Source organism: Coregonus lavaretus (genome assembly GCF_964263955.1).
Source record: "Coregonus lavaretus genome assembly, contig: HAP1_SCAFFOLD_4058, whole genome shotgun sequence".
NCBI lineage: Eukaryota > Metazoa > Chordata > Actinopteri > Salmoniformes > Salmonidae > Coregonus > Coregonus lavaretus.
Window position 1 is genome coordinate 25,304 of NW_028159123.1, and position 27,503 is coordinate 52,806.

Consider the following 27,503-nt stretch of genomic DNA (forward strand, 5'->3'; position numbering starts at 1 on the left):
CTGCGTAGTGGTGTGTGCATTAATCCGTGTTAATCCTCACTCCTCGCCCCCGTCGCTGCAGAGATTATCCTGCGTCACACTGCATTTTTTTTTTTGAGCAAGAGCTCGAGCCGCTGCACTTCAGAGAGAGTTGGCCCCGGGCCCACTCCCCCGGCCCTGCTCGTCACAGTTCGCTCGAGCCTGCCGGTCGATATAGAGAGAAGGACTTGCACAGCAGCATGCCAGACACAGAAAAATTAACACATTTCCAGATTTATAGCCTACACCACCCAAATCAATATAATGTGTTTGTTGTTTTTAACATATATCAGTAATGTCACGTAGCCTAAACATTAAAATTTAGTTTAATCTCCAGACAGTTTAGCCAGTTGTTGTGCAAATGAAGACTATATATTTATTTACCAGATTTTGCTCGTATTTTATGAATTGATGACCATACCACTGCTCAACCACACACACACACACCTTCCATTCTTCTCTCCTGAGGAATAACAACTGAAAGGAGGACAGCCTGGGGAGTTGGTTGAGTGCTGGCCGAGAGGACATTATTGTTCCTCCCCATATGACAGGTCAGATGGAGTTGAAGTCGTGATGGTAAAAGGAAACGAGATCGGACTGGAACTGAGGTCTCTCTCACTGTTTGCCCCCTCTCTCTCTCTCTCTCTCTCTCTCTCTTTCAATTCAATTTCAATTTAAGGGGATGCATTGGCATGGGAAACATATGTTTACATTGCCAAAGCAAGTGAAATAGATGATAAACAAAAGTGAATTAAACAATCCATTTTTTTACAGTAAACATTACACTCACAAAAGTTCAAAAATAATAAAGACATTTCAAGTGTCATATTATGTCTATATGCAGGGTTGTAATGATGTGCATAGTTAAAGTACAAAATGGAAAATAAACATACATATAAGTTGTATTTACAATGGTGTTTGTTCTTCACTGGTTGCCCTTTTCTTGTGGCAACAGGTCACTAATCTTGCTGCTGTGATTGCACACTGTGGTATTTCACCCAATAGATATGGGAGTTTATCCAAATTGGATTTGTTTTCGAATTCTTTGTGGGTCTGTGTAATCTGAGGGAAGTATGTGTCTCTAATATGGTCATACATTTGGCAGGAAGTTATGAAGTGCAGCTCAGTTTCCACCTCATTTTGTGGGCAGTGTGCACATAGCCTGTCTTCTCTTGAGAGCCAGGTCTGCCTACAGCTGCCTTTCTCAATAGCAAGGCTATGCTCACTGAGTCTGTACATAGTCAAAGATTTCCTTAATTTTGGGTCAGTCACAGCGGTCAGGTATTCTGCCACTGTGTACTCTCTGTTTAGGGCGAGTTTGCTCAGTTCTTTTGTAAATTCTTTCCAATGTGTCAAGTAATTATCTTTTTGTTTTCTCATGATTTGGTTGGGTCTAATTGTGTTGCTGTCCTGGGGCTCTGTGGGGTCTGTTTGTGTTTGTGAACAGAGCCCCAGGACCAGCTTGCTTAGGGGACTCTTCTCCAGGTCCATCTCTCTGTAGGTGATTGCTTTGTTATGGAAGGTTTGGGAATCGCTTCCTTTTAGGTGGTTGTAGAATTGAACGTCTCTTTTCTGGATTTTGATAATTAGCGGGTATCGGCCTAATTCTGCTTTGCATGCATTATTTGGTGTTTTACGTTGTACACAGAGGATATTTTTTGCAGAGTCTCAATTTGGTGTTTGTCCCATTTTGTGAATTCTTGGTTGGTGGTCTTTTTTTCTCTCTCTCTCTCTGTCTCTGTCTCTGTCTCTGTCTCTGTCTCGCTCTCTCTTTCTCTCTCTCTGTCTCTCTCTCTGTCTCTCTCTCGCTCATATTCAATTCAATTCAAAGAGGCTTTGTTTACATTGCCAAAGCAAGTGAAATAAAAGCAAGTGAGAAGAAACAAATGTAACAACATCAACCAAAAACATTGCTCTCAAAAAGGTTCCAAAAAGATAGACGTTTTCAAGTGTTATATTATCAGCTATGTACAGTGTTTAGCAATTTGCAACTAGTTGTAGCACGAATCGTGGGGGAAGATAAATAAATAAATATAGGTGGTATTCACAATATTGTTTGTGCGCCACAGTTTCCTCCCTTCTCTCTCTCTCTCTCTCTCTCTCTCTCTCTCTCTCTCTCTCTCTCTCCTCCCCTCTTTATTTCTTTATTTCTCTCTGTCTGTCTGTGCGCACAGATCCCTCCCACACAACACATAATAATGGCTGGACTGCAGGTTATGAGGCTTGCTAAAAACACCCGGTGGTTTAATGGTGCGAATCGTGCTCCGCTCCAGCGGTCTGTTTTATAAACGTAGCCCGGCTACCCCTCTCCGGTCTGCCTGCCGCCTGGCTACGGCCTGATGGATTGCCGTCGGGAGATGTTTGTTGTGCAAACTATTCTTAGCACCGGGGATGGGCGTCGACGTGGTCTGGCTTTTCCTCCTGTTGTACACACACACACACTGGACACACACACACACACACACACTGGACACACACACACATACACACACACAACCAGCTCTTCAAAGATGCGCAGCTAGTTCTTTTACTATTCACCTGTGTATTGTAAAGAGGCGTAGCTGTCAAACATTCCAGCCTCGGACACTGTAAATCAGTTACAGCCTAGGCATGGTGGACACGTAGCATATAGCCTACCCTTATAGGTCTACAGAAATATAGAGAAACCCTCCCTTGATGTGACAAATGGCTAAAGCTGCCATTATCTTTGTCTATCCTAGGAAATATCTAAAACACTTTTTAAATATATAGCCTATATATTAAATATCTATATTTTAAACATATAATATATATAAACATTTATAGGCTTAGAAAATACATAAAAAATACCTTAACCTTAAAAAATACCACTCAATTGGTATCTGTAGTAGTGTGTGTTTGCGCACATTGTTGAGGATTTTGTGCCAATGGATATGGTCAATAGGCTATTGAACATTACACAGTGCATTGGCTATTTGGGCAAGGCGCTACAGAGGGTATATCACTGGGGCCGAACTCCCTGCCAACCAGGACCTCTATACCAGGCAGTGTCAGAGGAAGGCCCTGAAAATTGACTCCAGCCACCCAAATGATAGACTGTTCTTTCTGCTACTGCACGGCAAGTGGAACCAGGGAGTGCCAAGTCTGGGACCAAAAGGCTCCTGAACAGCTTCTACCCCCAAGCCATTAGACTGCTGAACAGTTAATCAAAGCGCTACCTGGACTATTTACATTGACCCTCTTCATTATTAGAATAATTTTGTATAATTGTGTGTTTTATTTGCACGGACTCTCTTGCACCGGTCTATGCACACTCACTAGACTCTACTCACACATACTACGCTGACACTTCAACACAGACACACACACAGTGGTGAAAGTACTTAAGTAAGTACTTTGTACTTTAATTTACTATTTATATTTTTGACAACTTTTACTTTTACTTCATTCCTAAAGAAAATTATGTACTTTTTACTCCATACAGTTTCCCTGACACTCAAAAGTACTCTTTACATTCACACACTTATCAAGAGAACATCCCTGGTCATCCCTACTACCTGATCTGGCGGATTTACTAAACACAAATGCTTTGTAAATTATGTCTGAGTGTTGGAGTGTGCCCCTGGCTATCCATAAAGAAAAAAGAAAATTGTGCCGTCTGGTTTGCGTAATATAAGGAATTTGAAATGATTTAAAAAAAATACTTAAGTACATTTTAGCAATTACATTTACTTTTGATACTTAAGTATATTTAAAACCAAATACTTTTAGTCTTTTACTCAAGTAGTATTTTACTGGGTGACTTTCACTTTTACTTGAGTCATTTTCTATTAAGGTATCTTTACTTTTACTCAAGTATGACAATTGTGTACTTTTTCCACCACTGCACACACACTCACATATAGACACACTTTAACACTCTTCACACGCGCTTCTGCTACTACTCTGTTTATTATCTATCCTGATTGCCTAGTCACATTTACCCCTACCTACATGTACATACTGTATTACCTCAACTACCTCGTACCCCTGCACATTAAGTTGGTACGGGTACTCCTTGTATATAGATAGCCTCGTTATTATTTTATTGTGACTATTTTTTTTGTGCAAATATTCTTCTTACTTTTTAACTCTGCATTGTTGGGAATGGGCTCGTAAGTAAGCATTTCACGGTAAAGTCTGCATCTGTTGTATTCGGCGCATGTGACCAATAACATTTGATTTGATTTTGAACCCCGTTTGCCCTAATCGATCTCGTGTTGCCAATTCCTTGAGCCAATTGAACAATCGAAACCTGTAACCCCACACCTACAGGTTTCTGTGTAGGCCTAATGCATTCTGCTATTTTATGTAGGCTTTTAATGTGGTTTATTGCTTAACATTGTGAGTTTAGGCCTACATGGATGGACCGATGGAGAGCGTCATAGCACCGTCTGGTTTTAACTGTCTTGCAGAGCGGTGGTCGGTTGGAGGTGTTTTAAGACGGACTGTATACCGGCGTCCCATGAGGGAATGACATGCTCTCCGCTACACAGATGTACGGAACGGTTCCCCCATGGATGAGTCACGAGAGGGCCCAAATGTATGGGATGGTCATGGAGGAGAGGTCAGTTTGCCTTTCCATCCATCCACCTCTCCTCCACCCTCTATTCTCTCCTCTCAACCTCTCCATGCTCCTCAGTCGACATACAATCTGGCTCCACTCTTTTTCTCTTTCCCCTTCCGAATGCTGAATTCAGTCCCCCTGACAAGGTTTCCTGTGAGTGCATGGAAAAAACAGTGTGCAAGTGACGATATGGCGGGTCGGGTAAAACAGAACGATCCTGACTGTTTGGGCTGCAGACTTTCTCGGGCAGATTCTCACACACACAGGGCTAACAAAAACGTCCATGCCATCCGGGATGACCGGGCATAATGCCTGTCACATGCTTCCCAGTGGAAACAGTTCACGCATATAAATTATTATGACGACAATTTGTGACGTTTTTGTTAGTTTTGGTGTTCGGCAGGGGCAGAGCCAGCATTATGGGCGTCCTTAGGGGTCCTGGCCCGCCCTACCGTACCTCCTTGCCCGTCCAAATAAAATATTAAAATATTGATAATTTATTTGACCGAGACGCCGGCGACAGAAAGACGCATCAATCTCAGATAAATCATTAGAGCGAGGGAAACAGCGCCCCTCTGTCTCAGTATGTGTAGCCCATGTATCTGATGCTGTCTGGACCAAAAGAGTATGGCATGTCCCGTCCCGCCATATAATAACACAATAGAATGGCCCGCCCTGTTCTTCATTCACAATTGGTGATTACATATTTGTTTTATTATATTGTTATTAAAAGAAGCTGTTACCGTGTTCCAAAACATATGCTTTCTGTTTCATAGTTGTTTTAGTGATAGCATATTTGAAATGTATTAATTACACTGTTAGAATGTTGCAGTCACAATTAGCTTGAAGGGGGGTCCCTCGAGGCCCAGCAGTTCTAGTGTTAAAATAATTAGTGCACGAGCAAACGCGTACACACATAGGAGGTCCCATGAAAAAAATCTGCCCCCCTATGGAAATCAAATGCCCCTCCAACTGATTCGTTCTGGCGCCGGCCCTGGGCAGGTTTTTTTTCCGGCTGTCTAAGTTTGGTAGCCGGAGTCGACACCCCTTCGTCAGTGATTGGTCAACAGTACTACTCCTAGTAAGAGTGGGAACTATGGATGGGATTCTTCAATTAAGTGTTTGTTTTCATTCAACGAGAGACTACTAGTCACTTGAGACATAATGCACAAAAATCTTAGTTAAATGTAAAATTACGCGACTAAGACCTCCTTGGCAAAAACGTAAAAATCTATTGCAGATTTCTTGATTTTTCTTAGATTAATTCAGACTTTTTTGAGGAAGTGTATACTGGCTATGTTGTTGCTATGGTGTCTCAAGAGGGACAAACAGTCAGCTTCTTTCTTGTTTTTCAAGCGAATGTCTCTAGTTAAAGGGAGTATGCGAAGCACAGACATTCACTTCGTCTAGCCAAGTTCTTCTGCTAGGAGCAAACCGAACCTAGTATGCGGGCACCTTAAGAGTTCTGAGTTCTCAGTTTCATCTCATGCAGATGTTGTTCGGGCAGGCCAGGCAGGCAGGATTCGGTTGTGCTCAAGCCTCCAGGCAAGGAAGAAGAGGGGGAAGGGAGGAGCTGCGCAAGCGAGGGAGAGGTTGAGCGAGGGAGAGGGTGATTAATGAGCTTGGGGTCACTGTAATAAAAGCAGCATGCCGGTGGCGCGGCAGCTCGAGCCACAGACGCCTTTCTTTCCAATGATGGAGGAGCTGAGTATGTCTCTCTCTCTCTCACTCACTCACTCACTCACTCACTCACTCACTCACTCACTCACTCACTCACTCACTCACTCACTCACTCACTGACTGACTGACTGACTGACTTGGCTATATAGGGACCTCTCGCTAGTCGCTACCAGCACTTTCACCATACACAGGTCACGACAAAGTGTGTATTAAGTTCTGACGCTGTGTGTGTGTGAGAGACCGGTTTTGGGCCATTTTCTACTGTGTGGGCTAACTAAGAAGAGAACACTTTCCTAGTCTGGGTTTAGAAATACATGACCATGGAGTTTGTTTATTAATTAGTGTGTGTGTGTACGATCCGTTGCTCTGTAGCAGAGGTTGAATGGCCTCCCACTGGAGCAGTCTGTGAACTATGATCATCCCTCGCTTAGCTGGCAGGCAGAATGGAGGGAGAGAAAGAGGGAGAGAGAGAGAGAGGGTCAAGGAGGCCAGAGCGAACAAGTGAAAACGAGTGTTTGGAGAACGTGACTGAATGGCCTGGGCCCCACAATGCACGTTGTCTACTCCCTGGGTGGGTGGAGGGGGGGGGGGGGCTACTTCAGCTGGCGGGCATGTGAGTGTGTGTGTGTGCGTGTGTTTGTGTGAGAGGGTCGTGATAGATGTTGCTATAGCAGATACATCAAACCCTCTCCCCACCTTTCTGCCCCTCCCACCTCTCTCTCTTTCTCAGCCTGGTGTGTTGCTGGTGCTATTGAAAACTCAAGCCTTTAAGCTTGTCATTAACTCGAGCACTGCCACACCACTGTGTGTGTGTGTGTGTGTGTGTGTGTACAAATTATTCTGACCATGTGTTTTCTCTTTCTAGGAGAGTACCTGTTAGTGATGCGGGGACCCAGAGAAACCTGGATTTAAGAGAAGGCAACCACATCACACAAAGCATGGTGCGTCATCCGTGTATGAGATGTGTATTAGTGTTATAACACTGTTTATAATAAGGTTAAGCGACGTTAACCATAGCCTCATACCTCACACAAGTAAAGTCATACCGTGTGTGGATACTGTAACATGCTACAGGTGTATAAGGCAAGTTGAAGAGGGGTGTATAACAAGTTGAAGAGGTGTATAACCAGTTGAAGAGTGGTGTATAACTAGTTGAAGAGGGGTGTATAACTAGTTGAAGAGGTGTATAAGGCAAGTTGAAGAGGGGTGTATAACAAGTTGAAGAGGTGTATAACCAGTTGAAGAGTGGTGTATAACAAGTTGAAGAGGTGTATAACCAGTTGAAGAGTGGTATATAACTAGTTGAAGAGGTGTATAACCAGTTGAAGAGTGGTGTATAACTAGTTGAAGAGGTGTATAACCAGTTGAAGAGTGGTGTATAACTAGTTGAAGAGGTGTATAACGAGTTGAAGAGTGGTGTATAACTAGTTGAAGAGGTGTATAACCAGTTGAAGAGTGGTGTATAACTAGTTGAAGAGGTGTATAACCAGTTGAAGAGTGGTGTATAACTAGTTGAAGAGGTGTATAACCAGTTGAAGAGTGGTGTATAACTAGTTGAAGAGGTGTATAACCAGTTGAAGAGTGGTGTATAACTAGTTGAAGAGGTGTATAACCAGTTGAAGAGTGGTGTATAACCAGTTGAAGAGTGGTGTATAACTAGTTGAAGAGGTGTATAACCAGTTGAAGAGTGGTGTATAACTAGTTGAAGAGGTGTATAACCAGTTGAAGAGTGGTGTATAACTAGTTGAAGAGGTGTATAACCAGTTGAAGAGTGGTGTATAACCAGTTGAAGAGTGGTGTATAACTAGTTGAAGAGGTGTATAACCAGTTGAAGAGTGGTGTATAACCAGTTGAAGAGTGGTGTATAACCAGTTGAAGAGTGGTGTATAACAAGTTGAAGAGTGGTGTATAACCAGTTGAAGAGTGGTGTATAACCAGTTGAAGAGTGGTGTATAACCAGTTGAATAGGTGTAAACCTTGTGTATTATGTGTATAATATTGTCTATCATCAAATCAAATTATTTATTGAGCACATTTCTTCCAGGGGATGCATTTCAAAGTGATAAACAAGTTGGGAAAGTTAAAAACTAGACAAATTAAAATAATAAAACAATAAACAGTGCACCTGAGAGACTAATGCATTAAAATAAATAAAATCAACAAGATATATAAAATTGGATATAACACATTTATAACAGGTTTTAACCTGTGCTATTTCTCCTGTAGGTGGATGCCAGGCTAACCCCCCTGGCCGCCATGGGGCTGGACCGCAATGCCTTGATGCGGGACGGCCTCCGCATGCATGGCGGCGTGGTCTACCCAGGGATCCGAGCGCTGTCGGCCGAGAAGCCCCGCGAGGGGTCCACCGCCCTCAGCTACAACCGGGACGGCCTTCCAGACCTCCTCTACAAGCCTGACGTCTCCATGGACAGGAGCAAGCCTACCAACGGCTACCATGACATGTACAAGAGCCCTCCACCAAGCCTTCATAGGGGGCCAGAAGGGCTGGACAGGAGAGGTGTGGGACCTGGGGGGGAGAAGCTCTCAGAGCTGGGCCTGGGGGGTGCTGGTGCTGGAGCAGGCGGGTACCTGCGTCTGCCCTGGGGGCTGAGCCGGGGGCTGTACCCCGAGGCGGGCCTCTACCCCTATATGGACTCTTCCAAGTATGCGGCCCTCAGCATGTACAAGGCCCAGTTCCTCAATCAGCCCAGCCCCTACCTGCCCCAGCACCTGGCCTACCAGTCCCTCTGTGCCTCCCAGGGGGGTAACATGAACCCTGCTGCTGCCTCCGCCGCCGAGAGGCTCTACTACATGCCCCCCTACCCCCCGTCCCCCATCTCCTCCCCCCTGGTGGGGTCTCCCATGAGGATCCCAGCGGTATCGGTGGCCCCCACCTCCATGGTGCACTGCCAGGAGAAGGGGTTGAGTGTCAGGTCTCGCATCCACCACGAGGGCTCTCCGTTTGGGCAGCAGCTTCACCAGCCTCCCCCTCCACCCCAACACCTTCCCCCCCCCCACACAGACAGAGACCGAGACAGACCCCCCAGCAGGAGCAGTAAGCCCAGTAGACCACCCTCCAACAAAGGAGCCAGTAACAGCAGTGGTAGTAGTAGTAGTAGTGGTGGTAGCAGTGGTGGGAGTAATAGTAATAGTAGTAGCCTTCCCATTGATTCCTCCCCTCGCGCCTCTTCTCGCCTCCCCCAGCCTGCTCCTCCCCTGCCTCCCCCTCACATCGACAGCACCTTGGACCTACAGAGGCCAGTCTCTAGAATAGTACCATCATCTTCCTCCTCCTCCTCTTCCTCCTCCTCTTCCCAGACGATGCCTCACCCGTTCTATGTGAGCAGCATGGCTCCAGAGCACCCCTCCCCCGCCCGGCCCAGCCCCCACAAACCCAGACCCAGGGATGGGGCATTGGATCACAGGGCTGGGGGATGTGAGAAGAGACCCAGTCAGTCCCCTTCTAAACTATCCTCTGAGCGGCCAGCCCCACTGAATCAGCCCCCGACTACCAAAGACCCAGCAGACCCAAAGCCTCTGGACCTCTCTGGAAGGCTGCTGGAGTTAGGCCTGCCTCCTAACGGCTTCCCTGTGAAGATGGAGACTCTGGGGTCCCCGGGGCCTCGGTACGGACATCCCCCGAGCCGGGAGCGCCTGAAAGAGACCCTCTCCCTCTCACCCCCCTCCCAACCCTGCCACTCCCCCTCAGTGGTCAGCAGCACTTCCTCCAAAGCCCCAGAGATGATCAGCACTTTGCACTCCTCCTGGGTGGTGCCCACCCTTACACCCTCCTCCACCATTGGGTCCACCCACGCACACCCCCACCCCCCAGCCCTGTCCTCATCCCCCAGGCCCAGCCCAGACACCCAAGGGAAAGGCTCCTCTCCCTCCGTCATCAAACACAAGGCTCTGGAGAGAGTCCTGCCCCAGCCCCAGCAACGCAGCCCATCCTGCCCCAGGGTAGGAGAGCCAAATACTACCCCAATACCTTCCAATCTCAATCCTCCTTCCACAATACCCCTGTCCCCCAAACCCAATAATGATTGGCCCAAACACAGCCCCAGCCAATCAGAACGTTCCCCCATGGCCGGCCATCATAGGAACTTCACAGAGAAGCCCCCCAAAGCCCCCAAGAGGGCTGAGACGTCCCAGGAGGTGTCTCCATATAATAAACGTCCCTGTCTAGAGAATGCCAATGGGCACCCACCCAGCCACCTCTACCTGCCCCAGAGCGAGGCCTACCTACCTCACAGCATGGCCTACGCCAACCGATACCTGCACTACTCTGTACCCGACAGCATGGCCCTCCACTCTCTCCCTCTGCCAGGGAAGGGCCCGGCCTACCCTCACCCCGTCCTGCTTGGCAGTAACAGCCTTTACCCCTCCCACCTGGCAGCCAAACACCCCTTACCCTACCATGCTGGAGAGTACCTCACCTACAACTCCCAGGAGATGGCCCACCCTCTGATGCACACACACCCAGAATCTAAAGCCCAGGAGCGGGTAGATCAGGGGCCCAAGTCCCGTGGCCAGGGCCAGGACAAACCTAGGGGACTCACAGAGGATTTTGGTGGGTCCCACAGGGGCCGGAGTGATGTGGAGACAGGGGAGGGTTCCCATGTGAATCGCAATAAAGATGCAGGGGAGCGGGCAGGGAGCCAGCCCAGAACCCTCTCCTCCTCCAGCACCAGTATTCCTTCCAAAGACAGAATCGTCTGCATTGACCTCGTACACTCCGACACAGATGGAGAGTCTACGCCGACCGCCAACAAGCCGCCACTCCCTGTCATCGTTCCCATCACCAGGGGCAACCAACACAAGTGTGGCCAAAGCATGAGGGAAGTGAAGCTGGAGCCAGAACACCAACTGCATCATCATCATCTTCTTCATCATCATCTTCATCACCACCCCAGCCCAAGCTCCACCCTGAGAACTACCCACACAGACAGACAACCAGAGACCACCTGTATGAGGCCCAGGCCCCTCCAGGAGACGGGCTGTCCGGGTGTGGCCTCTAGCCCACCTCAGGGCTCCCCAGGACTGGTTACTCAGGCCGAGGAGAGCCCTGAGGACCAGAGCCCTTCCTCAGACCCAGGGGACCAGGGGGAGCAGGTCAAAAGCACCTTGCGCTGTGCCCGCACATCTGGGGACCGCACGTCTGGCGACCGCAAGATGGGAGACCGTACTTCTGGAGATTATGACCGCACAGCAGTAGACCGTACAACTGGGGATCGTGGCCGCATGTCTGGCGACCGCACGTCTAGACATTGCACATCATCTTGCGACCGCACATCTGGAGAGGAGAGAGAAGAGATGGACAGACAACCTTTCTCCCAACCCATCCATCGCTACATGGACCTGGGGAAGGAGAGTGAAATAGAAGGAGGGAGCGTTGGAGACACAGAGGAGTCACATGGAGAGGGGGATGAGGACGAAGAGGGTGGACGAAGAGGCTCACGGAGGACCAGCCTGACCAAGAGGATCGCTAACTCTTCAGGCTACGTGGGCGACCGCATCAAATGTGTCACCACCGAGCTGTATGCAGACTCTAGCAAGCTGAGTCGGGAACAGCGAGCCCTGCAGGTGAGTTGAGAGAACTGCGGCCGTAGTTGGGTTAGGGTGGCGGGCAGCAACTGTGGATGTGATGATAAACATGACCCATTTATCTGAAGCCTTTTACAGTTTACATTTCAGTTCCCATGTGGTCCATGCAGGAATCAAACCCACTACTCTGGTCAATTCTGCCACTCATTTTAGCGGGTCATAGCAGGTCCTTGTAGTTTGGAGAGACAATATGTCTTCATATACAGTGGGGAAAAAAAGTATTTAGTCAGCCACCAATTGTGCAAGTTCTCCCACTTAAAAAGATGAGAGAGGCCTGTAATTTTCATCATAGGTACACGTCAACTATGACAGACAAAATGAGAAAAAGAAATCCAGAAAATCATATTGTAGGATTTTTAATGAATTTATTTGCAAATTATGGTGGAAAATAAGTATTTGGTCACCTACAAACAAGCAAGATTTCTGGCTCTCACAGACCTGTAACTTCTTCTTTAAGAGGCTCCTCTGTCCTCCACTCGTTACCTGTATTAATGGCACCTGTTTGAACTTGTTATCAGTATAAAAGACACCTGTCCACAACCTCAAACAGTCACACTCCAAACTCCACTATGGCCAAGACCAAAGAGCTGTCAAAGGACACCAGAAACAAAATTGTAGACCTGCACCAGGCTGGGAAGACTGAATCTGCAATAGGTAAGCAGCTTGGTTTGAATAAATCAACTGTGGGAGCAATTATTAGGAAATGGAAGACATACAAGACCACTGATAATCTCCCTCGATCTGGGGCTCCACGCAAGATCTCACCCGTGGGGTCAAAATGATCACAAGAACGGTGAGCAAAAATCCCAGAACCACATGGGGGGACCTAGTGAATGACCTGCAGAGAGCTGGGACCAAAGTAACAAAGCCTAACATCAGTAACACACTACGCCGCCAGGGACTCAAATCCTGCAGTGTCAGACGTGTCCCCCTGCTTAAGCCAGTACATATCCAGGCCCTTCTGAAGTTTGCTAGAGTGCATTTGGATGATCCAGAAGAGGATTGGGAGAATGTCATATGGTCAGATGAAACCAAAATATAACTTTTTGGTAAAAACTCAACTCGTTGTGTTTGGAGGACAAAGAATGCTGAGTTGCATCCAAAGAACACCATACCTACTGTGAAGCATGGCGGTGGAAACATCATGCTTTGGGGCTGTTTTTCTGCAAAGGGACCAGGATGACTGATCCGTGTAAAGGAAAGAATGAATGGGGCCATGTATCGTGAGATTTTGAGTGAAAACCTCCTTCCATCAGCAAGGGCATTGAAGATGAAACGTGGCTGGGTCTTTCAGCATGACAATGATCCCAAACACAACGCCCGGGCAACGAAGGAGTGGCTTCGTAAGAAGCATTTCAAGGTCCTGGAGTGGCCTAGCCGGTCTCCAGATCTCAACCCCATAGAAAATCTTTGGAGGGAGTTGAAAGTCCGTGTTGCCCAGCAACAGCCCCAAAACATCACTGCTCTAGAGGAGATCTGCATGGAGGAATGGGCCAAAATACCAGCAACAGTGTGTGAAAACCTTGTGAAGACTTACAGAAAACGTTTGACCTGTGTCATTGCCAACAAAGGGTATATAACAAAGTATTGAGAAACTTTTGTTATTGACCAAATACTTATTTTCCACCATAATTTGCAAATAAATTCATTAAAAATCCTACAATGTGATTTTCTGGATTTATGTTTTCGATTCTGTCTCTCACAGTTGAAGTGTACCTATGATAAAAATTACAGACCTCTACATGCTTTCTAAGTAGGAAAACCTGCAAAATTGGCAGTGTATCAAATACTTGTTCTCCCCACTGTAGATGTCTTAGAATCAGACTATGTATCAGACACCTGCTCCCCATATCTGAACTAGGGCGGGGTTAGTCCAGAGTTATAGGCTTATCCCAGCCCTTAGCTGTTGCCTCAGAGTTTATGAGAGGACATTTTAAGCCTGTTGACAGTCAGTGATAGGTTAACCTTGCCCTGTGAGTTGTCTAGGCAACAATGGTTAAGTTGTTAGCGTGCTCTGCTCTGGGGGGGGGGGGGGGGGGGGTAGCCTCATGGTTCACCCTGCCTCTTGCTGTGCTTAACCCCAAGGTGAGCCAGAGGGGCTGAAAGGTGGATGGATGGGGTTCCTTGTTTATAAAGTCCCCTCCACCCCTCCACCCTTTCAACCACCCCCCACCCACCCTGGCCTTGTCCAAGGTCACACATCCCTCCCCAATGGCTATTAGTGCCTGGCTTCTCACACACGCACACACACACATTGAACACATGGACAAACACACGCATGCTATATACTCAAACACTGATTCAGTGCTGCACGATTGAACCCATTCCACCTGTGCTGCATTATTGAGTGATCATCCACTGCATCTACTTTTCTACTTATTAAAGACCAACATCAGTGGTTCTAGTTAGATTAGATTAAAAACACATGTGTATACCATTTCTGGCTAGACACACACACCTATTATGGTGTATCTGAATAAGGCAGAGGCACATTTATGTTACTGGTTGGTTCCACCCGTCTGTCCATATGTTGTGAACATGCCTTTGAACCATCTGGTTATGATTGCTGATACAGAGCTGGAAAACAAAGCTTTCAAATGCTAGATTTCTGCACGTTTACTATCATCTTAATAACTCAATTAAGTTATATTATATACACACAATCCCCCCCCCCCCCCCCCCCCATTGTAATTAAAAAATCAGTTCAGAAAACAAGGGTTTGATAGTTTTATAATGTGTTTATAGATCGACTCACTGGTTTGATTTGACTATGTTTGTGTGTGCTTGGTGGGACTGTGGCTACTAGATTTTGTATGTGTATAACAGGGGTGCTTCAATCCCAGCTTCCAGGTCTTCAGTACTACTGGTTTTCCATCATGGTAGTTAATTGATTGATTGATTATTGTCAATGATTGGCCAATCCTTGATTAGTGGGGAAGAAGAAAAACCAGCAGTTCTGTGGACCCAGAGGCCTGGAGTTGAGAAAGGGGGTTGCAAAGACGTGGAGAAATACATTTTAACATACAATACCTACATGAAATGATGGACAGATATATTGAAATTATGAAAATGATGGACAGATATATTGAAATGATGGACAGATATATTGAAATGATGGACAGATATATTGAAATGATGAACAGATATATTGAAATGATTAACAGATATATTGAAATGATGGACAGATATATTGAAATGATGGACAGATATATTGAAATGATTAACAGATATATTGAAATGATGGACAGATATATTGAAATTATGAACAGATATATTGAAATGATGGACAGATATGAAAATGATGGACAGATATATTGAAATGATGGACAGATATATTGAGCCCCCCGTTCTAATTGCTTAGATGGAAGTCATATCACGAGAGGGGAGTAATATAAGTCAACCTGCAGCTAACTGGGAGGTCAGTTCTTTACATTTCTTTATCACACTCTACCCCTCAGACAGGCTTTCTCTCCCCTTCTGCCCTCTATCAGCTCCCTATTTATTTTTCTCTCACTTGCTCTGTACTGCGTCCTCCTTTTCTCTCTCTCTCTCTCGCCCTCCCTCTCTCTCTCTCTCTCTCTCTCTCTCTCTCTCTCTCTCTCGCGCCCTCCCTTTCTTTTTTCTCTCTCTCTCCTTCTCTTTCTCCTTCTCTTTCTCTCTCTGTGAGCCTCAGGGCTAGCCGTATGTGTTTCCTAGCTGTGTTCATGTTTCAGGAAGGGAGATGGCAGGAACTAGGGCCCAAGAGCGATCGCATGGACTCACCGTGGCTGACTGCACTAGTCTAACCTAACCGTGTCTGGATGTGCCATGCTTGTTCATTTATCTCTCTCTTTGTTCTGTTTTGTTTTGGCCTCCTTTTTTGACACAATGTGATCTTGTTGTTTGCTTCGGTAGTCGTTCAGCCCAGATTGAGGTTTAGAGAGGTGTGTGCGGCGCGGGCTAGACGGTTAGTGGGTTTCATGGCTGTTTTCTCTGTGTGTGTCTCTGTGTATGTTGTGTGGGTGTGTGTTTAGCGGGCGATGATGCGGTTCTCGGAGCTGGAGCTGAAGGAGAAGGAGTGCGGGGGTGTGTGTGTGTCTGCGTCGACAGCGGTAGCAGGACAGGAGTTGGCAGACCGCCAGCGGAGAGAGAGAGACTGGGAACACTGCCAACACACCGCCAGGCAGGGAGAGAGCGAGGGTGAGTAACCCAATGCGCACACACACACACACGCACACGCACACACACTTACAGCAAAACTCAGCTAGGCAGGGTTTGGTCACAACACACACACACACAGTGAGAGAACGAGAGAGACATGGGGAGAGAGTCTTATTTTTAAGGAGCATTTTGTGCTTATCTGTGTGGAGAGAGGATAAAGAGGATGAGGCAGAGATCGAGTGAATGGTGGAGAGGAGGAGGGGGAGAGCTGAGGGGTGAGCCAAAGCAAGTTATAGAGAGGGAAGAGGAATAGTTAGCGAGTGAAAGCGAATGGGAGAGAAGAATGGGAGTGAGCGAGGAATAGAGAGTGTGCCAGAGAAAGAGAGGGAGAGAGTGCGAGGGAGGGAAAGAGAGAGAGAGCAAGAGGGATGGAGGGGGGGTTACTTGTGTTGGCGGGGAGCCCAGCTGTGTATTGAAGCGAGCCCTGGACTGACGTGGGAGCCTAATTATGGCAGAGAGAGGGAGAGAAAGGGAGAGCGAGCGTCACGCTCAGTGTGGGAAGGGCGTGGCAGGGTCATGCCAGGGGGTGGATGGGGGAGGAGAGAGGGAGAGAATGGAGTGTTTTCGTCCTAAATAAAAATAAATCCTCTTGTTCCCTCCCTCTCTCTCTTTCTCCCTCTCTCCCTCTTTTCCATAGTGGCAGCGCCGGTGTGAATGGTTAGACTGTTAGCTCCACTGACACTCTTTACACCATCAAAGTTTTATAGCCTGTCTTTAGAAGAGAATAAACGTTGGCTGCTGTTTAACAGCCCTTCTCTCACTCTTTCTCCTCCTCTCTTTCTCTCGCTTTCCCTCACTCTCTCGGCACCCTCCATCTCTCCCCTCTCTCCGTGGCTTCTTTCTCCTCCGCTTCCCCCCCTTTCCTTCTCTCCACTCTCGGTCTTCCTCCCTGGTCTAGGTGGAAGGCAGGACTATGGGAACAACAGAGTCCCAGTCCTACAGAGGTGTGGGGGCCAGAGGGAGAGCCTGTACCCAGGACAGGAGGCCTGGGAGGGGGCTAGAGATGGTGCTAGAGAGGGCGAGGGTTGGCGATGTTCACCCCCAGTACTGGCACCGGCAGACGGGCACCCCCAGGAGAAGGGTGTGCAGGGCATGGTAGCCATTAGGAAACACACACACAGCCTACAGAAGGGAGAGGAGGAAGGAGGAAATAGCTCAGAGAAGGCCAGGATGACTTCAGGTGAGTGTGGGGGATGTAGTTTTCTCTTATCGACCCGTGTCAATGTGGCTCTTTCAGCCTTTTCTCTCCATCTCACCCTTTCTCTCTCTCTGTCCCTCCTCTCACCCCTCTCCCTCTGTCCCTCCTCTCACCCCTCTCTCTCTGTCCCTCCTCTCACCCCTCTCTCTCTGTCTCTCTCTCACCCCTCTCTCTCTGTCCCTCCTCTCACCCCTCTCTCTCTGTCCCTCCTCTCACCCCTCTCTCTCTGTCCCTCCTCTCACCCCTCTCTCTCTGCCCCTCCTCTCACCCCTCTCTCTCTGCCCCTCCTCTCACCCCTCTCTCTCTGTCCCTCCTCTCACCCCTCTCTCTCTGTCCCTCCTCTCACCCCTCTCTCTCTGTCCCTCCTCTCACCCCTCTCTCTCTGCCCCTCCTCTCACCCCTCTCTCTCTGCCCCTCCTCTCACCCCTCTCTCTCTGTCCCTCCTCTCACCCCTCTCTCTCTGTCCCTCCTCTCACCCCTCTCTCTCTGCCCCTCCTCTCACCCCTCTCTCTCTGCCCCTCCTCTCACCCCTCTCTCTCTGTCCCTCCTCTCACCCCTCTCTCTCTGCCCCTCCTCTCACCCCTCTCTCTCTGCCCCTCCTCTCACCCCTCTCTCTCTGTCCCTCCTCTCACCCCTCTCTCTCTGCCCCTCCTCTCACCCCTCTCTCTCTGTCCCTCCTCTCACCCCTCTCTCTGTCTCTCTCTCACCCCTCTCTCTCTGTCCCTCCTCTCACCCCTCTCTCTCTGTCCCTCCTCTCACCCCTCTCTCTCTGCCCCTCCTCTCACCCCTCTCTCTCTGCCCCTCCTCTCACCCCTCTCTCTCTGTCCCTCCTCTCACCCCTCTCTCTCTGCCCCTCCTCTCACCCCTCTCTCTCTGCCCCTCCTCTCACCCCTCTCTCTCTGTCCCTCCTCTCACCCCTCTCTCTCTGCCCCTCCTCTCACCCCTCTCTCTCTGTCCCTCCTCTCACCCCTCTCTCTGCCCCTCCTCTCACCCCTCTCTCTCTGTCCCTCCTCTCACCCCTCTCTCTCTCTCCCTCCTCTCACCCCTCTCTCTGTCCCTCCTCTCACCCCTCTCTCTTTGCCTCATCACCGTAGGTGTCCAATCTCTCTTGCTCTGTCTGGCTCTCTCTCCCCCCTCCATCTCTGTTGCCTCTCTCTTTCAACCCTCTGTCTGTTCCAACCCTCTCTCCTTTTTCTCCCACAACCATTGTCCTTCATTTCTCTTTCTCTCTGTCCCATCCCTCTCTCTGTGTGGCAGCCAGTTCAGTGAAGATAGAGCATGAGAGAGAGAGAACACACAAGAGGAGAGGAGAGGAGTGAGAGAAGTGTTTAATCCTGTCTTTGAGAGAGAGAGAGAGAAGGGAGGGAGCAGGACAGCCATTCTCTCCATTCCTCTACCACTACCTTCAAAGCTGCTCTTTTCTTTTCATATCCTTTCTTTCTTCCCTTGCGTGTTTGGGTTTCTGTTATTTTTCCCCTTTTCTTTTGGCATGTGGTTGCACTCGCTCTCCCAGTGCTGGCAGGCGAGAGGGCTATTCCTCCCTGGGGCATTTGAGAACCCCCCCCCCCCCCCCCCCCCCACACTTCTCTCTCTCTTTCCGCCCCCTCACTCTCTCTTTCTCTCTCTCTTACACAAACACACAAACACACACACACACAAAGGCTTTGCCTATGCTTAAAGTGTAGCTTACATGAGGCTGTACAGCTCATCAGCTTGTGAGAGTGGGCCTTGTGTCTTTTTTGTCTCTATGTGTGTATGTGTGTCCATGCGTGTGTGTGTATGTGTGTATGTGTGTCCATGCATGCGTGTGTCTGTTTATGTTGTACTCCTGTGTCTGTAAGTGTGGGTGTGTCTGTATGTGTCCTATTGTGTGTGTGTGTGTGTGTGTGTGTGTGTGTGTGTGTGTGTGTGTGTGTGTGTGTGTGTGTGTGTGTTTGTTCTCCAATAATGCCCACTCTCTGGGTCCGTAGATGTGTGTGTGCTGTGGGGCAGTGAGCAACCTACGGCTCCTACTACTAATGATGATGATGATGAAGAGGTGAGGAAGCTGAAGGTGTGTATCGAGCTGAAGGGGCTCCACCTCCGCAAGCCCACCGCTTCCTCCCCCGAGAGGCCAGAGGTCAAAGAGGAGAGGACATGGTCATCACATCACAGTCCCTCCTTCCTGCCCCGGCCACTACCCCCGACCCCAACCTGGACCCCAGCCCATGCCCCGCCCACTCAGGACAGGAAGTTCAAGGTTGACCCGGAAGTGAAACCTCTGTCACAGAAGCCAGAGATCACGAAGAGTTGGGCCAGAGAGATGCTGGCTAATGGAGACGCTAAACGAGGTAGGCAGTCTGTCTGCAGTCTGTCTGAGTTGTCTGATTCTGATTGTCTCTGTGGGGTTGTCCTGTAGCCTTGTCGCCAGTGGTAGTGGGCTTTTACTCCTACTATGTACAGTATGGAGCAGTCTTTAATCAATCAATCAAATGTAATTTATAAAGCCCTTTTTAAATCAGCAGATGTCACAAAGTGCTATACAGAAACCCAGCCTAAAACCCCAAACAGCAAGCAATGCAGATGTAGAAGCACGGTGGCTAGGAAAAACTCCCTAGAAAGGCAGAAACCTAGAGAGGATCTAGGTTCTGAGGGGTGGCCAGTCCCCTTCTGGCTGTGCCGGGTGGAGATTATAACAGTACATTGGATTTTTCTCCAAGATATTCAAACATTCATAGATGACCAGCAGGGTCAAATAATAATCACAGTGGTTGTAGAGGTTGCAACAGGTCAGTACATCAGGAGTAAATGTCACTTGGCTTTTCATAGCCGGGCATTTAGAGGTTGAACTAGCAGGTGCGGTAGAGAGAGAGAGTTGAAAACAGCAGGTCTGGGACAAGGTAGCACGTCCGGTGAACAGGTCAGGGTTCCATAGCTGCAGGCAGAAGAGTGGAAACTGGAGCAGCAGCACGACCAGGTGGACTGGGGACAGCCAGGAGTCATCAGGCCAGGTAGTCCTGAGGCATGGTCCTAGGGCTCAGGTCCTCCGGGATGGGAGGGAGAGAGAGAGAATTAGGGGGAGCATACTTAAATTCACACAGGACACCGGATAAGACAGGAGAATAACACCAGATATACACCAGATATAATAGACTAACCCTAGCCCCCCGGTACATAGACTTTACTTTGCAATAAGCTGTTCCATATCTTTTTTTATGTCCTTCGCATCTCCTCAATATCTCCTCTCTGACAGCAGTGTTGAAGCCACAGACAGAAGTTAATCTAGGCTCTCTATGGTTTTGTGATGAGTGTGATAGAAGGAGCAGGCGCAGGAGGGTATTCCATCGTACACAAATAGTGCTGGACAAACGAAACAGGCACAGGGGAAAATATACCCTGGCAATACAAGGTAACGGTAGCTCCAACAATAACAGGCACAGGGGAAATATCTACCCCGGCAATAACAAGGTACGAGTAGCTCCACCGAGCTACACTACTCTCACAATTAAACAATCACCCACAAGACAAGGGGGGCAGAGGGAACACTTATACATGGACTAATGAGTGGATAAGAACCAGGTGTGTGTGATTGACAAGACAAGACAAATGGAATGATGAATAATGAAGCGGCAGTGGCTAGTAGGCCGGTGACGACGAACGCCGAAGCCTGCCCAAACAAGGAGGGGAGGCAGCTTCGACGGAGGTCGTGACAGGTTTAGCCTTCAATATCCCTGTGCTTTGTGATGTCACTTCCTCTCTACATTAGCGGCGTAGTCAGCCTGCCAGGGATCAGGGGCTTTCCCAGCAGAGTGGACAGGAAGTGACGTAGGAGGACACTTCCTGCTGGGTCCAGAGGGCCTGTGGAGGTCTCTTTAGAGTGTTTAGGGTTTAGAGTGTTAGAGAGGCTGTGTCTGTGGTTAAAACTAACAACTAACGTTCCCACAACTTTAGAGAACGTTCCTTTAAGAGTCTCATTAGGTCAGAACGTAAGATATTAACGTTCCATGGGAACGTTGGAAAAACATTTGTGTCCCCCCCAAAGAATCATTACATATCATGTTACTGTTGCCGAGCCAATCAATGCCCTGATTGGTGAACCACTGATCCATTCACAGCTCTTTGTCTATTGGTAAGGTTAGGGATACTCACACACAGTGCTTTTAAGATAGTTTTGAACTTATATATTTGACACACAGGATTACATTGGGCATGTTCAATTAATCGGTAATTATTATTCAACATGTCCTCAACTGGGATTTGAACTCACAGCCTCTTGGTTCACGGTACGCTGATCTTTACACCTCCATGTCCGTGTAAGGTATCAGTTAATCTGACTATTCCCTCATCATTGATTTTATTTGCTTATTTCAGCAATTTAAGGGGTTTCTGTATAGTTGTCTAATGTTGGTGGGCCATATATTTTAATGATACTCCTGAATCATTATGATCAATAAAATATTTTCTTGAGTGTACTTTTAACAGAGCTGAGATTTATTTCAGAGTGCATTCACCCTATTGGTTACACCTATCAAGTTGTTTCAGTGCCTAGGGAAGCGGGGTTTGTTCTGGACAAGGCCTACCTATACTGATCCAATAAGCACTTGCTTGAGAGATATCCCTTATTGGGACAGTGGTGAGGGCATTTGTCATTGGTGCTGGTGGCTTGGGTTCGAGACCCGCTAGGGGAGTCACCCTGCTCTCACATTCTTAGCAATATACTCTATGTTAATGTCATTATTTGGCAACAGTTACAACACACCGATCTGATCTAATTAAAATGAGTTTCTCATTGAAAGATGGGAATCTGTAGGATTACGTCTTGAGCATGAATTATAACCACATTTCCACTACCTCTCATAAGTTATCAGTATTTGTTAATTCTATATAGCTGAGCATCTCTCCACTGTCTTCTTGAAATCAACACCACATACCATGTATGTCAAGTGATTCTGTTGCAGTTTGTCTGTTTTTCCACGTTAAAGCTTGGAGATGGAACTCTGTGTTGTGCATTGTTTTGGTATAACTGGCATAATCATTGCTTAAATGGCAAATGTGAGAAAGTAAAGACATGCTACTGTAAATATACACATTTCTGATATTCTGAGAATATGGCAACCTACGTATATTTCTATCAGAAGCAACACCACCACCTGGGCCATGTTTTGGCAACACATTGGAATGTTCCAGATAGAAATGCAATGTGAGCTGATGTGATTCCTAATCAGAGACATGTTTGTTCTACATGATATATGTGGCGTGGATTTCAAAAAGATGATAGAGCGTTGTCTTGTAGATGCTCAGCTATCGAGAATTCTACCGATTCCCATCTTTCAATTAGATACTTATTTTAATTAGATCAGATAGGTGTGTTGTAACTGTTGCCAAATAATGACATTAACATACAGTATATTGCTAAGAATGTGAGAGTAGGGTGACTCCCCTAGCAGGTCTTGAACCCGGGCCACCAGCACCAATGATGAACACACTAACCACTGTCCCAATAAGGGATAGCTCTATGGCATGTGCTTATTGGGCCAGTATAGGTAGGCCCTGTCCAGAACAAACCCTAACCCCTCCTCCCTAGGCACTTGTGTAGATCTGAAACAACTTGATATGTGTAAGCAATAGGGTGAATGCATTTTGAAGTAAATCTCATCTCTGTAAAAGTACACTTAAGGGAAATTGAGGAGTATCATTAAAACAGGTATATATGGCCCACCAACATTAGATAACAATACAGAAAGCCCTTACATTTTATAAATAAATACAATTAATAATGAGAGAATAGTCAGATTAACTGGTAACTGGCACAGACATGATGGTGTAGCAGGAATATCTGAATGTGTGTGTGTGTGTGAGCCTGTGTGTGAGCCTGTGTGTGTGTGTGTGTGTGAGTGAGAGCACGTGCACATGCCTTTTAGAAATATGGGGGCAGGTGTAGTGTGACTAACGTGTGATGAATGACTGTTTCCCTTCAAGGCCAGTCAAATAGAGAGAGAAAAACAAAGAGAGAGAGAAAGACAGAGAGAGAGTGTTAAACTAGGGCTTTCCCCGTGCTCACACCACAGTTGAGAAAAAGTGTGAGATGAATATACTAAGAAAGAGAGAGGGATTAAAGAAGGAGAGTAAGAAAGGGTATTACCTGCTGTCTTGATGATTCCGTGGTAACCAGAGAGTATGATTGACAGCGAGGCGTCGCCCTCCTCCGACCTATTTAATTACAGCACTACGGCAACCACTGTCCTGGGTTAATGAGGCGTAATATTCCACCACTGTGTGTACGGGTGAGTGTGTCTACTGGTGTGGGTGTGACTGATGTATGTACGGGTGAGTGTATTGGGGGGAGCTTTAAGAGACAGTGTGTGTGTAATGTGTTTTCCAGGGAAGAAAATATTTAGACTTGTAGGCCAACCACCCTCACCCTCCAGCCATTGTAATTTCAAGGACATTTTTTTAAATGTCCATCATGGGTACTTCTTCACTGTGTGTGTGAGGTTGAAAAAAGACAGTGGGAATTGCATTTACTCATTACTCAAACTGAGAGTGCCTCTACAATGTGTTTGTGTGTGTGTGTGCTTGTGTGTGTGTGTGTGTGTGTGTGTGTGTGCGCGCGCTCCCAGACAGAGATATTCATCCTCATTAATAAATCAGCAGACGTAGAGAGCTAGTCGAGCTTTACCTCTGCACCCCTATCCTTCAGTCTCTCTTTCACAGTGAATGTCTTTCTCTTCCTTTCTAAACTTGCATTCTTTCTCTCCCTCTCTCTCTCTGTCCTGTAGTTGGACTGCTCCCTTCGACCCAGCAGAGGGACAGATCTGCCCCCCAGGGGCCCCTCATGGGGCCAGGCTGTGACTGGGGATCCAAGGAGCCCAGGAGAGGAGGGCTGGGGGTGAAGACTGAGGGTCAGTGCCCCCCCTCCTCGGCCCCTGAGCCCCCCACCGAAGACACCGCCTCTCTCAAGCCCCGTCGTCATAGCAACACGGACAAACCCAAGGGCAAGCGGCCGTGCAAGACCAAACACACCAGCCAGAGAGAGAGGGAGCGGAGGAGAGAGCTGCTGAATGGCAGCAGCAACCAACATGGAAGCACTGATCTGGGAGCAGCTTTGGAGGACAAGGTGAGTGTGGTGGAGTCATTGGCGTTTCAGTGTTAACAGGTCTGGTGTCAGATTTAACAGGCTAGAATGGGCCTGGGAGAGACGGTGAGATAAATTACAGAGACAGTGGATCGAGGAGGGTCGTTCCACCTCAAAAAGCACAAGAAAGAGGATTTCGACACCCACCATCTCAGATTATTCTGAAATCGTTTCTGTAGTTAGTAACAGATACTATTAGCGTTCCTGAAATGTTATTTTGTTGAAATATAATTTGATCTCTGAGAAATTAAGCTAATCGATTGCACCCAAATTGGCCATTTTAATTTATAGGATTCAGATAATATGCAATAAATATATTACCCAACATCCAATTTGGATCAAACTTCTTCCTACCAATGAGTAAGACATGAGGAATAAATAAAAAGAAAAGGTCAAAAACCACCCACGGACCCCCCACACCCCACACCCAATGCAAAAGCCATCCCAACAACCAGTTCTCTATGTTTGACAAGTAGTATGAAGCTGTGGCTTGTCGTAGTGCTTTTCCATACTATGTAATGCATTCCCTGTGAATCTGGTGATGTTTTTTTCCCCTGTTCAGAGAAATTAGCCATTGAAGTCGCTTTGCATTATTTAGCATAAAGTAGTGTGAAAGTAACAGATTTTGACCACTAGATGCCACTGTTCCTGCTATACCACCACACTCTTTATCAATTTTGCTGGTCTCTTGTGTTCATTAACTAGATCACAACATTTACTTTGCAACTTTGGGTAGAAAACCAATAGATCTGTCTCATTATGAAAATAAATTGTGTGGTCATCCTCACAATTCAAGCCAGTCCTCCATGAAAACAATTCCGTTTGTCTTAATAGCAACCTAATCCTTCAACCCAACTATCCTTTTTATTTTTATTTTTTCTATATTTTATTTTTTCCCCTTTTTCTCCCCAATTTCATGATATCCAATTGCGATCCAATTACGTTTTTGTCTCATCGCTGCAACTCCCCAACGGGCTTGGGAGAGGCGAAGGTCGAGTCATGCGTCCTCCGAAACATGACCCGCCAAGCCGTGCTTCTTAACACCTGCTTGCTTAACCCGGAAGCCAGTTGCACCAATGTGTCGGAGGAAACACCGTTCAACTGACGACCAAAGTCAGCTTGCAGGCGCCCAGCCCGCCACAAGGAGTCGCTAGAGCGCGATGAGCCAAGTAAAACCCCACCTGCCAAACCCTCCCCTAACCTGGACAACGCTATGCCAATTGGTTTTGTACCCAAAGTTGCAAAGGAAATGTTGTGATCTATTTAATATACACAAGAGACCAGCAAAATTGATGAGTGTTGCGGTTTAGCAGGAACAGTGGCATCTAGTGGTCAAAACCTAGTACTTTCACACTAATTTATGGTAAATAATGCAAGCGACTTCGATGACCAATTTCTCTGAACAGGAGAAAAAAACATAATCAGAAAGAATACATTACATAGTATGGAGAAACAATACTCCAAGCCGCAGCTTCATACTATTTGTCAAACATAGAGAACTGATACTGTATACTGGCTGTTGGCGTGGGATTGGCATGGGGTGTGGGGGGGTCCGTGGGTGGGTTTTGAATTTTTAGGGGGATTCCTCATGTCTTAAATCAGATGTTGGGTACTATATTTATTGAATATTATCTGAATCCTATAAATTACATGAACATTGACAATTTGGGTGCAATCAATTAGCTTAATTTCTCCAAGATAAAATTTAATTTCAACAAAATAATGTTTCAGAAACAACAATCCTACCTGTTTCTAACTACAGAAACAATTTCAGAACAATCTGAGATGGTGGATGTCATGGGTTGCTGAAATTACATGGAATAGAGAGACTGAGAGGGAGAAGGGGGAATGAGAGAGAGAAAGGGATTAAATATGTTTACGATGTTTAGAGTGCTGCTGCTGCTCTGACATCTTCCTGCCCTGGAAAACTCCCTGTGGATTGTGTTTTTGTGTGTGTATGTTTGTGTGTGTGTGTGTTGTTGTTCTGTGTGTGTGTGTTTTTGTGTGTATTACACTTCTTTGACATAGTATTCAAGGTATTTTGCCTGTAAAAACAATTGGGCAATGTTTCTTTCAAACAGCCCTAATTTTACCTCTCTTATCGGTATTCACCTTTTATATAGCCATTTCTTTTACCAGGAAGGAGCAAGAGACATTCAACTTTGACCCTGTTTTTATGACCATTGTCATGGTAACCTGACAGCTGCATGTTCTAGATTCCTTCCTTTAAATTCAGACCTTCCACTGCTTTAATTTCTTCACATTCACAACAGTAAGTTAGCAGCTTGCCATAGCCCGAGAAGCCGGTGTTTGGAGGATATATTGGCACGGGTGTTGTTAGGCCCAAGATGAAGTCGAGGGCCGGAAAACCATGCCAATATGTCCTCCAAACACCGGCTTCGAGGGCATTATCACTTCTATACAACGGGTTACCAACATATTCAAATAATGATTGACATATTTTCATTAAAAACGTTATTTTGATGAATTTATTCGTACTATTTCATCCTTCCACAAGATATAGTCCCGACACTGAAGCACGTAGGGATCGTCAGGCTCACAAGCAGACTAAATGCTGCTTCACATTCACACACAGACACTCTCGCTTTAGGGTTGCTACCCAAGCCGGCTGGTCGTTCGTTCTATCGGTTCGGTTGCCAGAGACACGACCCAGTCGTTCAGTCTTTTTGTTCTGTATCTATGGACGTGACCCAGTCCTTCGTTCTAAATGTTCCATTGCCATACTGGGTGGCAACGTTCTTATCCCTTGCTTACTAGCTAGCCAACTACGGCTAACTTACAGTCACGTCAAACAGTGCAGCCAGAATAACAACATTAGCTGCATTTGCATTTGTTTAAGCTGTTTTCTAGTAACATTTATTTTGACCTATCCATAACAATGAGCTAATGAGTAATGATTTCGCCTGGCATAGAAAATGTGCTCTCTCGTCAGGACACTGTTGTTCAGAGGAGCTAGCCATCATCACAGCAAACACAATCACTTCAAACTGAAGCTGGAAAGACTGCAAACTAGCTGCACGTTTCGTTTGACCTTTTTTCAATTGACATTTCTTTGTATATATCCATAAAAATGATGCCAGCTG

General features: G+C 46.9%; 1 protein-coding gene across 1 annotated transcript; it reads left to right on the plus strand.

The window, feature by feature from the left end:
• Nucleotides 1-4,477: 4,477 nt before the first annotated feature.
• Nucleotides 4,478-24,381, plus strand: LOC311123256 (BCL-6 corepressor-like; the record flags this gene model as incomplete). Its single annotated transcript, XM_084197513.1, has 8 exons — nt 4,478-4,603; nt 7,149-7,224; nt 8,510-11,866; nt 15,249-15,305; nt 15,901-16,066; nt 16,986-17,267; nt 19,256-19,615; nt 24,044-24,381. Coding segments are annotated over exons 1-8 (4,725 nt in total), but the record flags the coding sequence as incomplete, so codon positions are not given.
• Between the last annotated feature and the right edge of the window lie 3,122 nt (nt 24,382-27,503).